General features: G+C 59.3%; 1 protein-coding gene and 1 long non-coding RNA gene across 2 annotated transcripts in view; one reads left to right on the top strand and one right to left on the bottom strand.

The window, feature by feature from the left end:
- NCOR2 (nuclear receptor corepressor 2) overlaps nt 1-16,877 on the top strand; it is a 223,225-nt gene that overhangs the window by 173,096 nt on the left and 33,252 nt on the right. Inside the window, exons 17-18 of the mRNA XM_040577005.1 lie at nt 2,658-2,720; nt 11,916-12,058. Of these exons, the coding sequence (XP_040432939.1) occupies nt 2,658-2,720; nt 11,916-12,058 (206 nt within the window). The remainder of the gene's footprint in view (nt 1-2,657; nt 2,721-11,915; nt 12,059-16,877) is intronic.
- Nucleotides 2,731-9,223, bottom strand: LOC121079558. Its single transcript, XR_005825086.1, has 3 exons — nt 7,497-9,223; nt 5,284-5,515; nt 2,731-4,645 (listed from the first exon to the last, which is right to left on the bottom strand). It is a non-coding gene; the product is annotated as an uncharacterized LOC121079558 (long non-coding RNA).

A 16,877-nucleotide genomic window follows, 5' to 3' on the forward strand; every position in this document is an offset into this window, starting at 1 on the left:
AACTTGTTAAGCAATGCTGCAAAGAAGGAGCAGATAATGCCAGGGACTTGGATGGGATTTTTTTATCCCAGCATCTCAGAGCCCCTGATAAACTTCACGGCAGGCAGACAGAAAAGACTTCAGACCATGTTAAATTGGGAAAAGGAAGCGGATTGATTCCAGTGGCATATCTGAGCAATTGGTTACACTTTATGTCTCTCCACTACTGCTTTAATTTAGGTTGGCTAAGAAAGTTATTGCATTTTAAATACCAATTGAACATTGAAAAACAACACAAAACCATATTGTGGTTTAACTGCAGCGTGCTGGAGCTCCCAGTAGGCATCTGTTACATAACTGCACAACCTCAGTAAATATCATTAATCAAACCAAACGGGCCATTTCTTTGACGTTTCTTCACCATACAATAACAGTCGTCTCAAAGCTGAGTTAGGGGCCTTGTGAAGTGTCTGGGACACTCGGTTTGAAGTAAAGGAGAGCCACAGCCCCAAATCTACCCAGGGCAGGGGGAAGCGGCAAGGGGACACCTGCGGCTGTGCTCAGCCAGCTGGGAAGGAGATTCCTTGGTCTGGCTCCGATGTGCCCCAGGCATCGCAGCCCAGCTTGTCCTCCTGCAGGGTCCCAGCTTTTGTAAAGCCCCTTAGAAAATGCCTCCCTCTCCCCTCGCCCGTATCCTCTAGCCTAACCTATCAGCCTGCTCTCCATTCTGAAAGGACACTGTCAAAACATCTCTCATCGCTGTTGAAATAACGCTGTGCCTGTTGTTTAGAGTAATAACCCGCTGGCAGCCTGAACCGGAAATCTGTTTCCTTACCGAGTTGTTTTTTGCCTCTGACTCACACCCCGGTTTGTTATTGTAGGGTTTGCTCGCTGGTGCCAGGCCGCCAGCAGGATTGGCGCGCAGCGAGCGCTTTGCACAGGACCTAGGTGTCCCTGCACCGAGCGGGGCGTGGGGACGGGGGCACAGGTGCTGGCGCCCTCCTCTTCCTCTCTGGTGGGAGCAGCGCACCCCCTCGACCCCGAGCTGCTCCTGGCCCCAAATCAGCCGAGCCCCTGTCATTTCTGGACGTGGCTCTGAGGTGTTGGAGAGCGTGGTGATGGTGCCAGCTCTCCGAGGGAGCCCGCTGTTAGCAGGGCTGGCTCCCTAGGCCAATGCGGGTGGCAGGCCAAAGTGACCGAGGTGACGCCGTTTTTCCGTCTCTGCTGAGGGTGACGGTCCCACCCCGTGTCTGCCACCTCCAAAGCACGCAGCCGATGTCGGCTCCGTCTTAGGTACCTGTTGTTGGCGGGCCAGAGAGCGTGGCACCGATTCAGCAGGAAATATGCTGCCTCCCTCAAGCCATCTGGCCTTGCTTCCAGTCCCTAAGAAACCAAAGGGGAGGCTTTGCATCACCCAGAAGCAGCCCGGGAGGGTGCTGCCGTGGGGGTTGTCGTTGCTGTGCCTCCGGTGACCAGGGTGCAGGACGGGGTGTCCATGGAGTGGCATTTGGGCTTCTGTTGGGCTAAAGGGTAGGGAAGTCTGGCAGGACCCCTTGTGTTCCAGCCTGTCCTGAGATATCGGAGGGGCTGGGGACGGCTAGGGTTGGGTTCCGAGCGATGCCCAAGTTGGCACTGTAGGTCGCATTCGGTGTATTGAATTAGCACCAGCCAGGTGCACAAATAGCACAGTGCACTTTCAGCCTAGCAAACGACTGGTGGAGTTTATTGAAGCAAGAGGAGTCCAGGTTCTTTGGATTGCTGGTGATAAACGCACTGGCTGCAAAGCACGTGCAGGTACCAGGAATACAATCAACAACCGACTACACGTGGTAGTTGGTAACTCATGAAACAACTCAGCAGGGAGCGGCGTTAGGTTTCTCGGTATAACCAAGAGGTCGAATCTCACCCAAGAGGCATCCCTGTGGGGGGAGGAGAGGTTCAGCCCCTCGGCTGACCCCACAAGTCAGCGATGTCCTTCCAACTTGTCTGTGACGGTGTCTTCCCTGACATTTTCCTCTCTTGAGCCATTTTTATGCTATTTTCTTACCTTTAGGTGGAGCTTGAGTGACTCTAGTCATACGTGTCTTCGCTGTGATTGGTATAACAACTTCTTGCTTTTGGTTTGAAGTCACAGGCCCGGGGAAATTCAGAGCACGTGCTCAGTGAGGGGTGGTCACACCTCGGAGGCGGGTAGTGTTCGGGATGGAAGTGTGTTTTGGCATTATAATGAGGTTATAATGAGCAGAATTCACCTAGAGGACATGATTGGGTTATCAGTTAGACTCAGGCTGGCCGTGCAATCTGTCAGGTCCATAGTGCCATCAGGTTCCCCATCCCTGCCACGACAGCACAGAGCTTGGCTGCGGGGTCTCTGCTCTGCCCTCTGACACCTCTCGGAGTCAGCACGCCAGGCTCCCCAGTGGCACCAGCACCCAAGGTTGTGAGTTATGCTGCCGAGGGGACTAGCATGGAACAGATTCCTTGCATATCTGCCACATCTCACCCTGGAAGTTTCCTCAGTGCCGAACCTTCTCTTAAGAAGTGGACATAGGTTTAGCCTCACTAAGTCACCTCCAGCAATCACCCACTGCTTCCCCCCGCTGCGCCCCTCGGAGCTCGCCGGGGTCACTCAGCCCTGGGTCCCCACTGACTGCTCTCCTTTCCTTCTTCCTCCCCAGCTTCACTGGAGATGAACGAAAGCTCTCGCTGGACTGAAGAGGAAATGGAGACGGCTAAAAAAGGTAAGCCACTTGTTTTCTTTCTTGTGTTGGTGCTGCTGGAGCCAACCCAGCAGCTGGCGATGGAGGGTGCCTGACCGCAGGGCGGTGGGGCAGATCCCGCCTGTCTCGCTGCTGGTTTCTCGCAGTAGCCTCAGTGGGCGGCTTGGGGGGAAACGAGAGGGGTGTCAGGTGTTGGTGCGCGGTGCTTGCCCAGCTTCAGTGGCCCCGGGAGCTGTGCTGACCCCCAGGACATCTGTGCCGGCGGCCTTGCGGCCACAGCCCACGTGCGTCCCGCGAGAGCAGAGCCGGCTGTAGGAAATGGGGAAGACGTTTCATCTGCTGCTTCCTGCAGCTTCTGCTGTGCGTAGCATGAGGCTTCGCCCTCTGAAGCCTCGTCCTATCTGCGCGATCGGTTTCAGATGTGCTGAGGGCATCCGCCTGTGTTGGTAACTCTGATGTTCAGCAATTTGTGGGTGGCAAACCCCGGCGCTCCGCCGTGCGGGGGCAGCTGCGGCTTCCCAGCCCTCCCTGGCGTGCAGTGGGGAGCTCGCGAGAGCTGCGGGCAGGAGCGGGGCTCTCGACATCCTGAGCTGATTCAGAGCCTCTGCTGAGACCGTTTTGAAAAAGTGCTGAGTGTGGCACAGCCCCGCTTGCCACTTCCCCCTCCCTCCGCGCAGCTCCCGTGCCAGCCCTCTCGCTGCTTTAATTTTTTCCAAAGTCACGTCCTGTCGATCCGCTGCCGGGTTCACATCCCCAGCCCGTGCATCCTGCTTGCGTGGCTGCTGATTCTCCTGGCCCGGTGAGGATTGTAAATGCGAAATTAAAATGGAAATGAGCGCCGTTCGGGGATGGCAGGCGCAGGCAGGCACGTTAGTGGCTTCAGCTCGGTTTGGAAAATGCACCTGCTGCAAGGATGGCGATTACACGTTCTGGAGCTCCGGCTTCCCAGGTGCCGGTGGGAGCTGTGGACTCGGATTACTTTGCCTGTGAATATCCCAAAACGTTTGGCTCGCTCGCCTTTGAGCTGTTCCAACCCTCTTTGCAGCCCGGTGCCAATCTCGCGCGTTGCTGAGCGTAGCTCTCTACGGATGCAAAACTTAATGGATAGACTTTAATCAAGCAGCCTGGCCCGGAGCCAGGCAGCGGGGTGAGCAGGTGCCGAGCAGGGGAGTGCTGCTGGAGGGATCTTTTCTGAGCGCTGCTTTGTTTTGGAGATCGCATCTGGTCGGAAAAAAGCGCCTCTCGCTGTTTTGTGCTGGATGCTGGACGTGCGCTTAAGGAGTCCTAAAACCAGCCGCCAAAGCCTGGGTGGAAGATGAAGTGTGGGAGCACGTAGTGGTTCCTGCTCCTGCGTAAGCGGAGCCTGACCCCGTTATTCCAGCCCGGGGGCCAGGCTGGGGCAGGGGGATTTGCTGTTGCAAAGCCTGGTTGCTGGGCTGACGTTCCCCTGCCTGCTACAACCCGGGAAACCGAGGTTTCAACGCCAGACTTCTGCAGAGAAGCCAAATTCCCCTTTGCCAGGAAGTAGCCGCGCTGCTGCTTCGAAGTGGCTCTGTTTGGCATTTCCAGGGACTGGCAGGCTGGGGGTTTCCGACTCGCAGCGCGACCAAACTCCGGAGGTAACCTCAGGGGCTGCAGGAGGCTGCAGAGCCGCTGCGGCTTAGCGCCTTGGTGTGCCTGGGAAGAGGAGGATGGTGACCTCTGCTCTTGGCACTGGCAAGTGGGTAGATCAGCCTCACCATCAGCTTTTTTGTGCGTGGCATGAAACCCCCCTCCTCTGCTGTAGGGAAAGGTCGGGCAGGCGCATCGTAGGGGAACCAGCCCTGGGACAGCGAGACGCCAGAGCCGAGCGGCCGCACCAGGCAGGGCTCTGGAAGTGAGTTGGAGAGCTCTGGAAGGGCAGAGCTGCACGGAGGGCTTCCAAGTAGGAGAAGGCAGGACTGGGTCTGTGGGGAGAGACAATAAAGGGGAGTACCGTGTTATTAAAGTTAACTAGGGGAACGAAAACCTAGCGAGAGGAAAGTTCTTGCTTAATGACACTTTTATTACGCAATAAACTTTGATTCACTAGTCTGTCAAAATGTGCTGAGATTGGTGTAATTACGGGGTAGCTAGCGTGTTTTTCTGATGCTGCCTCGTCGCACAGGGGCCGCGATTCCAAGTTGGAAGCAGGAGGTTTTCGTTACCCGGATCTCTGCGGGGCCGGCCGGGCGCTGCTCCTTACAGGGCAATGTTTAGGCAGCTTCGGCTTCTGGGGGGGACCCGCTGGCAGGAGCCGGTGGGCTGGGAAGGGGGCCCGGCACGCCCCAGCAGCCAGGAGGGTTTGTTGCCCCCTTTGTGCTGAGCACAAGCAGCGGTACGTGCCCGAGCGGGGCCGCCTCGCAGAGCAGCCCGCGGTAGCGGCAGAGCTGAACCCGATGAACCAGGAGGTTTCAGCGCGACCTTCGTTAATCTTTAGTCTCGTATCTGTTCTCGCTCCGGCTCTGGGCTTCCCCCCACCCCCCCACCCCCCACCCCCTGGAGTCTAACAAGTGGTTTTGTACTCCGAAAAGAGGCCACGTAAAAATGGCAGTGTCTTGCTCACCTGAGTTCCTCCCACGCCGTGCCGAGGCTCTGCGCTCCTCGCTGTAGGGGCAGAGCCAAAATCGTGTTCCTCACGCCTTTCCTCCGTGTGGCCTGGCCGGGGAGGGCTGGGATGGAGACGCTGGGATGGAGGCTCTGGGATGGAAGCACTGGGATGGAGGCGTCACGGGGGCGGGTGCGAGCAGCGCGGACAGAGGGGCCCTCCTGGGCACACAGCTCCTGGGCGAGCAGGGCTGGCGGAGGAGATGGCATGTGTTTGATTTCTATCATAGTAAATGTGTAACAGCAGCGAAACGGGCTTTGGGTAGGGGCCGAGACCCTTCCTAAGTCGTGTCGGAGGCACTGATGAGCGGTCCTGGCACCCAGAGCACAGCGGGGCCGGCGGGCCAGCCGTGTGCGTGCTGCTCGTGTGAGCATTTTGATGTTTATTTTAGAGCGTAAAAAGCCAATGTCAAAGAGCTAAATAACCCATGAAAACTCCTAAGTAGTTCATTTTGGGTGGATGCAAAATATTTCCTTGGATACAGGTTTTCTTTTGAGGGCTGATTTTCACTTCTGCCAAAAAACAACTTAGAAAGCGAGATGAATTTTGGACCAACCTGAGCCATTTTTTTTTCCCCAGTTCCATTTTGTCCATGAAACTATAAAATGAAAAATAAAACCAATAATTAAAAAAAAGCAGGATTTTTTTTTAAATGTTGATTTCTTAAAATTAACACACTGCCAAGCCCAGCAACACGCGTGCCCGTGGCAGCAACCAGCCGTCCCCCATCGCCTTTCGAGCACAGCTGTGTTTCAGCACGCTATCGCGCTGCACAGGATTATTTTGGAGCCTGAACGGGTGTGTAAACACACGCAAGCATGCGCTCTTCCAACCCTAATTTGGTTTTGCACTGTTATTTGAACGAACAGCTGGCTGAACGGGGGGAGGTAGGTCTGTGTAGGTCTGTGCATTCTTCCTCCATCGCTTCTTCCTGGCAGGGCAGCCTTTGCTCTTAAAAGGAGTTGGCTGCAGCCCGGTGCGGAGCAGGCGATGCTGTCTTCATGGGAAGCTGGGACTGAGCCCTGCCCCGTACATTCTTCATCTTCCTTGCACTCAACACTGGAGCTTTTCCCTCTCCAATATGAAATTTTAAATAATACTTTAAAATTTAAAATAAAAAAATAAATAAATAAAAAAGATGATGTTAATAAGTGTAGGCTGGAGAAGCTGGTTTGCAGCCTGTGCCCATCGCTGCGTGTTGTCCCTCGTGCTGGGACCAGGCAGTGGGGTGGGACGAGCCGTGGGGTCCTTCCATCCAGGCTGGGTGCCCTGGGTGCTCAGAGCCAGGGAAACCCCACAAATGCTGCCGAGGAACCGTGCGCGTGCCCCGAAGCGCGTGTGATGCTACGGGGAGGCAGCAGGCGGAAATTATCGGGGCGATTCGGGTGGGGTGGATTGGGTGCCACGAGGGGAAAACCGCATCCAAGGCGTGAATTGGCCACACTGCCTTTGGCCAAGGTGTTTGGCAGCATGTATTGAACGTGGCCCCCCGGGATAACGCCCGTAACGTCGCTGCCGTGGTGCCCCCCCGGCGCTGCGCTTTCTGCCACAGTTGGCTGAACATTTCTCAAGCATGTAGGAGAAAACTGCGAGGATTTGCTTAGTGAGTGTCAGCGAATGAAACACAAAAGGCCTGTCAGGGGGAACTGCTGGGTAATTACTATAATTTACAGCCTACATTTTAATTTTGAGCATTATTTTTTCAACAATAAGGGAGCAGGAATAATATCCGAGCCAGGTGAGAGCACTTGGGCCCGAGGGGAGCGGCGGCTCCGCGTGCGCTCGGCCGTGGGACGGAGCCTCCCGCGTCCCCGGCAGGACGGGGGAACCGCGGGGAGCAGGGCGAGCTCCCGTCCCTGCCAGCGGGCTGGAAGGAAGGGGACGCAGCACGGCGAGAGGAGAGGCGAGGTGCCTGACGGTAGGAATACGAGTCGGGGAGGTTCAAGCACGGGGCTGCCGGAGGTGTGGAGCGTGGCAGGAGGCCGATGCTGGTTGCTGCGTTCCCGAGGACGGGCGAGCGTCGCCCTGCCTGCCCGATGTCCCCTCCCGCGGGGACGTGGGCCGGCCGCGTGCACGTCGTCCCCGCTGCTTGGCTTGGCGCGGCGTCAGGAGCCCGGTGCTCGCCCGGCTCTGCCTCCCACCGCCTGCGCGGCCCCGGAGCGGTTACTCACCTTCTTTGTGTCGGTTCTCCCACGCGCGCCCGCACGCTGCGAACCTCTCTGAGATCAGCGGGGGAAAGCATCGCTGCGGCGCGCTAGTTTGGCTGGCAGCAGAGCGCTGGTTGCCAGCGACGCCGACCACGCTTTCAGGATGCCATGGTTTGCGTGGTGCTGGTCTTTCTCCAGGGCTGGGTTACAGTTTTGGCTGTGCCAGGAGTGTCCCCATCCCCGCTCCCGAGCGGGGGAGTGGGTGCGAGGGGTGCTGGAGGATTGCTCGAGGTACCGTCAGGCGTAGGGGAATGAGATCACTTATTTTTTTCCCTTGTAACCCCGTCCTGTTAATCCGCACGAGCTCCCATTAAGGGACCCTTTTACGGGCTCCCTCCACCCTCTCCCAGAGCTGGGTGGAGCAGGGCGGCCGTGCCGGGGAGCCTTGGAAAGGATCACGTAAAAACCCGCAGCTGCGGAGAGCCAAGGGGCCGTGAGCGGCCGGCTCCCACCCGCCTCGGTGCCCCCTCATCTACCCCTCCGAGCACACGTTGAGGTGCTCCCAGCTCTCCGGGCTCCTCTTCCTTCCTGCTCTGCGACGCTCCAGCCGCCGTTTGCTCATGCCAAGGCAGAGGCCGTGGTGGCACCGCTGCCCACGCAGCCCCTGCGTTGGCTCGGCTCGGCTGCGCCGTCCCGCGTCCTCTCCCAAAGCTCTCCAGCGGCGCGGGCTGCGGGGCCAAGCCACGCTGGGGGCACGTTGTCCCCGCTGGGCTCGCCGGCGTGCACCTCCCCAAAGAAAAGCGCCTTTGATTCACTTCAGAGCGGAGGAAACTATTAGCCAAGCTTTGTTTTCCTGGATCCCTCCCCCTGCCGCTGACATTCAGATGAGAGCGAGGGAGACAGAAAGTGAGAGAGGGAGGGAGGGAGCCGGTGCCAAGCGGCCGCACCCCTTGTCAGCTTGGGTCAGTGCCACGTTCGTTATTAATGCTCTGTCTAGAGGTCACATTCAGATGCAATGAGCCCTGGGTCAGCCAGAGGAACAGATTAGAGCTCGCTCGCTGCTCCGCCACATACCGACGGCACCGGCTCCCCGTCCCTGGGCTGGCAGGAGCGGAGCTGCAGCGCGCCGTCGGCTGCTCCCTCCCCTGCGCCTTTCTGCTGCTTTTTTTCTGTGGGTTTATTTATTTATTATTCTTTCTTGGCAACATCGGGCATCTCCTGAAACTGCACAGCCTCCCCTCCCCGTAGCCCCAGGCTGCTGAGCGAGGAGGTAGGGGAGAAAATACCGGAGGCGCTTCCATCCACCTTAACAACCGCGGCTGCAGCCGGCTGGAAAAGCTCTGCCGCGAGCAGGAGGAGCGGGAGGACCGAGCGCCCGCGCCCCGCTGGAGGAGAGCTGGGGACAGAGCATGTGTCCCCTCCAACTTCTGGCGCCGGGGTCAGGACTCTCCCGCCTGTGACCTGGTTTCCAGCCTCGGTGCCCGCTCGCCGCTCTCCGCCGCCCATGGCTCTGAAATCCTCTCGCCCCCAGGATTTAAGGAACCGGCTTTGCTTTCTTCTCTTTCTCCGGCTGCTGCGAGGGAGCGAAAGCAAAATGAGCGGGGCGGGCGTGAGCGGAGCACTCGCAGCGCTTCGCCGCGAGCTGGCGTGCCCGGGGGGGCTTTGAAGCGCGCCCCAACGCCCGCGTCCGTCCCAGCCCGCCCGCTGCATGCTCCGGGCACGCTCCCCGCCCGGCGCAGCCAGACCCGCGGCATGTAAGTACGGCGGGGGGGGGCCGAGGACGGGGTTAATTAACACTGGGGCTTGTGCCTGGCGTGGAGCTGTAGCTGCGTGTCCAGGGGCAGACCCCGCGGTTGCAGGGCCACGCCGTGCCGAGCCCCCAGGCCATGCCGAGCACCCACGGCACGGCAAGCAGCGCAGCCGTCGGTACGATCTGATAACTCAGTTAGTCATAGTTTCAGTTGCGCTGGGAAATGAACGGCCGCGCCGAGACGGGCTGGAGTGCCGGGGAGCGCGGGGCTGGGGGCTGCCGAGCCGGGGGCACGCGGCAGGGGTACCACGGCACGTCCCGGGGCGCGTGTCGGGCGATCCCTGCCTGCGGGGCAGCAGGTGCTGCTCTTCTGCTCTGCTCTGAGTGTAAGGAGGAGGGCGGCTGGGCACCCTGCTGGGTCCCACGGGCTGCCTTGTCCTCGTGAGCCGGGCACGGATGCGGCCACCTGCCCGGCCAGCTGCGAGCTCCCGGCGGGGCCGTGGCAGCGTCCCCAGCGTCCCCGCGGCGGTGGGCAGGGTGGCACAGCCGGCATGGCAGGGGAGAGGACAGCGGGAGCTGGCACCGCACAGCCGGTGAAGGTCACATCATGTTGGGGACCGTGGGCAGCACAGGGCCCCCCCCCCCGTTTACCGGGCTGGGTCCCGTGGCTGCTCGCGGGGCACCGCCAGGACCGGGGGCAGTGCCAACGTCGGGAGCCTTTGCCCGGGGTGCAGCAAATGGCTCCAGCCCTGGGTGCTGTGCTCGGTGCACAGCGCCGCGATGAGCCAAGGGGGCCGGGTGCCTTGTTTGCTTTGGCCACGGCGCTGGGTTGTGACACGCGGGGGGAGGACTGCCGCCCCCCCGGCGCGTTACCTCTCGTGGTTGGTGGCCGGACGTCCCTTTTTTTTCTTTTTAAGAAGCCCCAGCCCTCCTGCACGCGGCAGAGGTCGTGATTTTCGCAGGAGCGGCGCTGGGAGCTGCAGAGTTAAAGCTCAAACTTGTTTCTTGGCTGGCCCCGGCCTTTTGTGGTGCTCAGCGCTCTGTGTGATGCCTGCGTGTTGCGTGCAATTTGATAAGCCCTGGTGCTGGGACAGGGCAGGATACAGGCACGGCCGGGATGTTAACTCTTGCCGTGCTGAGTACAGCTGCTTTCCTCTGGGAAGGGCTGGGTTTTTTTGTTTGTTTTGTTCTTTTTTACCTGTCCTGAGGTACGTGGTGCCACCTACTCAGTGCAGGCTCACCTGTGTCCCCCCTAGGCATGCCTTCCCCTTGCACGTTTCCTGCTCAGAGGTGCATCCCTCGGGCCCTGGTGCTGAGATCACCCCGTCCCCTGCTGGGCTGAAGGCTGGGCACGGCTGGGGCACGGCTGTGTGACTCCCAGGCACAAGCAGGGCCACTAATGGGAGCCCTAAGGTGGGACACTGGGGTCCCGAGCCCCACGGTGTCAGAGCTGGGGACAGCCAGGGAGTGAGCGGTGTGGGGACAGAGGTCGGAGACACCCAGGCAGTCCCCGTTCCCAGGCCCCGTGTGTTGTTGTGACCTCTGGGCAGAAAAACCCCTTACAGAAGAGGAAGGTGCCTTGGGCAGGTTGTTCCCTGCAGGTTTTCAGCTCTTGAAGTCCCCGTTGGTGGCAGCGCCGTGCCCCTGGGCTCAGCGTCCCCCCGTCCTTTACGCAAGGTGCTGGGGAGGACCTGGGGAGCTGTGCCACGTGCTGCCACATCACGGGGGGTTGGGGTCAGGGACGCCCCATTCGGAGGCTGCTTGGCCCCCGACGTGCTGTCCTGTGCAAGAGCTCGCAAGCTGCCAGGCCAGGGATGGCCCCAGACGGGGAAATCAGGTCATGGGAAGGAGGGCAAGCTGCGAGGTTTTAATTGTCCCCAAAGCCTGGGTGGCCCCAGCCCAGGTCACCTCCAGGAGCCTGGGGCAGGCAGAGCAGGTACCGGTGCACATGGCCCGGGGCTGCGGCTGCAGCTCCCACCTCCGACGTGACCGCATGTCTCCCGTGTCCAGCAGACACCTCGCTGGGCTTGGCGATGGGTTGTGTTCTCCAGCCTCCCGCACCGCAGCGTTCCTCAACCTGCTGTCTTGCCAGGTCTGAGACGTGCAGCCTGAGCACCCGTCCCTCTGGGGTGGCTGTGGCAGGCGTCTGTCCCACCCGCGACGGCCCCGGGACCAGGGCATGAACCTGTGGACTTGAGGTCCCAGCGGGGACCTCACCTGCACTTCCTGACACTTCCCTGCCCGGGCTCTTCCTCCCCACCCGTACTGGGACTCCAACCCGCCGAGCCGCCTTGTCGCCCCGGTGTAAGCCACCGGAGGGGCACAGGAGGGTGTAGAGCACCGCTGCTTCTTGGTAGGGCCTCCTGGGGTTCTCCTGGGCACGGCAGCGCCTCCTGCTCCCATCCCGAAGGGCAGGCAGCCCCTCCTGGCCACCCGCAGTGGTGATGTGGCTGCGGGATGTTTTGTTCCTGAGCTAGACAGCCCAGTGCCTTTTTTTTCCCCTTGGAAAGAAAAACAGGCTGTTGTAGGTCATCCCCTGGCCTAGGAAGCCTTGCAGACGGGTGCTAGTGACCATATTGTTCCTGTGGAGTTTGGCTTGCGCAGTGGGTGTTTCCCATCCTGTGCGGATAATGCTGCCCTTGTGCGACTTTATCTGGCCTTAAACGCTTCTCCCTTCCCTCCTTCCACCGCAGGTCTCCTTGAGCATGGGAGGAACTGGTCGGCCATTGCCAGGATGGTGGGCTCCAAGACCGTGTCGCAGTGCAAAAACTTCTACTTCAACTACAAGAAGAGGCAGAACCTGGACGAGATCCTACAGCAGCACAAACTGAAAATGGTGAGAATCCCCTCGCTGCCCGCGCCAGGTGCCTCGGGCACTTCCCGGCGAGTGCCGGCCCGGTCCCGCAGCGACAGGGGAACCGCCTCGGTTCGGAGAACATTCTGGGGTGAAAGCACAGGGGATTGGGGGTGCGAGTGATGTGGGACAGGGTCATCTGCCTGCTCGGCCCCCCGGGGAGCTGTAGGAGGGGAGGTGCCGTGTGGGAGCGTGCCTCAGCTCCCGGAGCGTGGTGATGCTCAGGGGCACCCAGACTGAAGGGGAGGAGTAGACTGAGGGCAGTTTACCCCCGAAAAATACAGGGTTTTAGGATAATGCAAGGGAAAGAGGGGTTTAGCCCAAAACTGTGGTGGTGGGACAGGTATTGTGCAGAGGAGGCTGATCCTGACGTGGATGTTGGTTGTCTTTGTGGCTGCGAGCAAATACACGCATCTCTCCGTGCCTCAGTTTCCCCGTCCGAACGGGCTGACGCTGCTTTTCTGGCCTAAAGTGCAGGGCATGAATGAAATGGGGCTCATTCAGCGTTCAGGAGATAGGGCAGACTGCTAAGAGCAGCTAAGGATTATAATTATTTCATTTGTAGAGTATCCTGGGGTTCCCAGTTTCTGGCTAATAGAATTCACATGGCTTAAACCCCCAAGGGGTGCTTTGAAAATGCAAAGGACAATGTTCAATGCAGGAATCTCTCCAAGCAAGCTATTACAGCAAGAGTAAAAAGAAAGACAGGAAAACATTCAATGACTCACCCAGGAATTTAATATCCTAGTCAGTCTATAGGAATGAGAGAAAGAGAAGGCATTGGCGATTCTTTTTTTATTAATTCTCTATGCACAGAGACACTCCTGTGCTCCTATGTTTCACCGAGTTGTTTTTAGAGACAAAGCAAACAAACTATACAAAAGACCAAAAAAAACTGTATAAAGACTGGAATTAAACATGCGTAAAGCCCTGCAAATATAAAACGTTATGTTATAAAGATGCCGTTGTTCATTACCGAGGAGGATCTGAAATCAGATCACACAGCCTAGCTGGCAGTGGGATCGGTGTATATTAATTTACTCTGCTTCCTAACGTTTCAGAAATTATATCACAGAAGTGTTTTTCTGCAGAACCACATTTTTCCCTGCATCCGTCCCTTCAAGGCAGCCGCTAGACTTCTCCAGTCTAATTGCTCACTCTCACTTGCAGTTTATATCAGCATCATCATTTTATTTTTTGAGCATTCGAGGCTATGGGATTCGGTTTTGTAGAAGAACAATGAACGTTCAGCTGTTATTTATTGTGCTCTATTGTTTTGTGGCAACAGCAGATGCCAGAGAGCTGAATAAAATGAAAGAACAACTGAGATTAAATTGCCATAGACCTTCCTTCCTGACTCCTAAATATATTCACGAGCAACCCAAGCCTCCTAATCTCCTATACCCAGTAGTCAGCCTTGACCTCTGCCGAGCAGGCACGTGGTGAGCCGGTGTGTCATCGTGTGGGCTTGCCATGAAATCCCCAAATTACTCCCTGACCTCCCCACCGCCAGCTATTGCTGATCGTGCGTGAGGAAACAAACTGGCGCTGCTTTTCTTCCTCTTGCTTAATGAGAGTAAACTCAATTAGCAGATCTCATTAGTTCCCCAAACGGGGCTCGTTAATATTACAGCCTCCTCCTCCGGGTAGGTGTGACAGGGCTGAAGGGCTCCCTCCCGAGCCCAGGTCTCTCTCTGGTTTGACAGTGTGCGGGTGGTGTGGAGGAGCTGGGGGTGAGCAGGTGGCAGTCCCCGGGTCGGGATGGGACGCAGAGCCTGGGGATGTCCCTCGTGCCCTGAAACACGTCGGGGTTTGGCAGAGAACCAGCAGGGGACCCCCCCGCTCTGAGCATCCAGCATTAGGGAGAAAAAGGCTTGGGATGCAGCTGGCAACAGTGCCCAGCGCTGCGGTGCTCCCTTTCTGCGGGGTCCATCGGGATGCGCACAACCTCAGATCCTCGCCCTGGTCCCCGGAGGATCGGGGTGCCCGAGGGACGGGCAGCCTGCTGGTGCTGGGCAGCGTCAGGCCACCTCGAAGCCTCGCTTTGTCTGCGCTGCGGCGTGTTTTGGCTCGCTCTCGCTGCCGAGCGGCTCGGATGCGTCCCGGGCATTGCCGTCGCTGAGCCCTGACCTTCTGCGTGCTGTGCTCTCTAATCTCGGCGCTGAAGGAAAGCGGGGCGTGCGGATACGGGGTGTCCTCCCGGAGCCGCTCTGTTTGCCAGCGGGTGGAGATAAGGCGCCGTCCTCACCAGCACCTCTTTGCCGGGAGGTTTCTGCTTTGCTCTGGTGACTGCTCAGGCTTGTTCTGGCTTGTGGAGCTACGGCGGGGGAGTTATCACCGCTCTGGTGCTGCGTCTCTCACTCGTCTCTGCTGGCCCTAATTGGGGCTTTTTTGGAGCAAAGCAGTGGGGGAATCTCCCGTGTTGCCGCCGTCAGGGCTCACCCAGGGCCCGCGAAACTCCGCGGGCCGAAGGGCTGAGGGGCGGGCTGGCTGTCCCCAGGGCCAGGCCTGGAGGTGCTTTGTCACCCTGTGGTTAGATCGGTCCCAGCGCAGCGTCAAATACGTGTCGTTGTCACCCGCGTGGGAGTGTGGTCACACTGTCGAGAGGCTGAGGCTGGGAGGTAAATCCACCGATGGATTTGCCATATCGGTAGCAGGGCTTGAAAGCTGGTTTGGCTGCTCCAGCTGCGTTAGTCGGTGGTGGCAAGGAGAGGCCGAACATGTCGGGATGGCTTCTTCCCCTGCAGGGCAGGCGGCCAGAGAGGTGCCATAACCGGGGGCTGCTGGCATCCCCTCCCCAGGACAGACTGCTCCCGGGGCACCACGGCCTGAAGAGCTGGGTGGTCCTGCAGGAACCTGGGGCAGGCAGAGAGAAGAGCCCCCGTGGGCTGAAATAACCCAAAGCTGAGCATAGCGAATGGACCTGGTGCCTTCCCGTGGCCTCGCTGGTGGTCACTTGGATTAAGCAGAGCACACGGTGGTGGGGGGAGACGCCTGGACGCTCGGCTGGCTTCACTCAGGCTGCAGGGGCTCCTGCCTGGTGTGCCCGTGGTTGTCAGCAGGATGGGGGCCCTGTGTCCCCAGCGCTGGCAAAAGCACAGAGCAGGAGGGGACCGTGCCCGTGAGCAAGGCAGGACGGGGGGCACGGAGCTGCCAGCATGGCAGGAGGCGAGGCGGTGGCCTCGAACGTGTCCCTGGATGTGGCCGGGACCTGCTGCTGGGTTTCACCGCGGCCGGGACCTGAGGTGCCCCCGGGCAGCTCCGCAGGCTCCAGCCGAGCGCGGTGTGGAGGCAGGGGCTGCTTCCCGGCTGCTTCCCCAGCAAAAAGCCTGCTCCCAGCCTCGACTGAGTCACGGACCCGTGAGTAAGAGGCAGAGAAGTCTTTGCCATAGTAACGTAGGAGCTTTGTCATCGCATTAGCATGACGGGGAACTGCTGCTTCAGACAAAAACGTGCACTTACCGAATCGCTGCCCTGACAGAGGTGTGAGCGCTGGGGCGCCGTGACCGCCGCCACCACGGGTGACACCGCGGTGGGACAGGGCACGGAGGGGCCCTGCCCGCCTCCCACGGTGCCACCAGCCCCTCAGAGAGCAGTTTCTCGAGTGTTGTTTTTTTTTTTTTCCCTCTCTCCTGCCCAGCCTGATAAAAATAGACTTTGAGCAGCGTTTCCAAGCAAAAAGCCGTTGGATTTGTTTGTTTTATCTGGAAGTTTTTTAAAGGATTGGAAAGTTGGGTTGGAGGGGAGGGACCGGCTCTTCCCAGCGCAGGGATCCAGCAGCAAAGTTAACGTTTCCGCCACGGCTTTATCTTCTCATCCATGTAAATAAACGTCCTACACACGTCATCCGTGTGGGGCTTGCAGGGAGAGCCGGAGATGATGGGCCTGTTCCTACTGGTAATATTTATTCAAGCAACAAGAGCAGGAAACAATAGCAGAAGCGAGACTTTTCCTTGAGGCCGGCGGGCGGGAGGGAGGGAGCAGTGTGTGCGCGCCCCGTGGCCGTGGCACGTGCCCTGGAGAGCAGAGACGGTGCTGTCCTAGAGCAGGACCGGGGCACGCGGTGTTTGGGCACCTTCGGGATGCCGTGACGCATCCAGTGTCCCCACCAGCAGCAGGAGGCAAAGTCCTTCGGCAGCGCCTGCGGCGGGACGCACGAAAGCCGGTGTGCTCCGGTGTTGGCTGTACTGCACGTGGGTCATCAGCTCTGCTACCTGCGGGTGGGCGTCAGGACGCGGCCGTGGGCGTTTGTGAAGCTGGAGGTAGTCCCTGGAAGCACGCAGTGCAAACAGGAGCAAGCAGCCCTGTGCCAGTGGCTCCTGCACACGCATCCTTTACCCGTGTGTCAGTGCTGACCCTGCCCCGGGGGCTTGCTGGGGCTTGAGCTCTGCAGGAGGGAGAGCAGGGGGACGCTGTGCCCCGGCCACAGCAGTGCTAGATGGATCCTTCACCCGCTGTCCAACCCCAAATCTGCTCCGTGCATGGGGTGCAGCATCCCCAGGGCCTCCCCTGGAGTCGTGCTCCCTCTGGAGGGGCAGCCCCATGTGCAGTGAGTGCCTGGTGTGCGCCGTGTCCTGCTCTGCCCCGAGGGTTTTGGCTGGGCGAGACCACATCATGGGGCTTTGGGCAGGCGAGTCTGGTCCTGGCGGCCACTTTTTGCAGGGTCTGCGTGGGGAGCATCAGGACTCAGAGCTGGGGCTCAGAGTGGTGTTAGTGCCCTTCTCGTCCCTTTGGGCAGGAGGGGTGCTGGCCGCTCCCGTGCGGCTCCCGTCCCGCTGGGCTTTTCCTTCTCACCTTCCTC

Source organism: Cygnus olor, chromosome 17 (genome assembly GCF_009769625.2).
Source record: "Cygnus olor isolate bCygOlo1 chromosome 17, bCygOlo1.pri.v2, whole genome shotgun sequence".
Taxonomy (NCBI): domain Eukaryota; kingdom Metazoa; phylum Chordata; class Aves; order Anseriformes; family Anatidae; genus Cygnus; species Cygnus olor.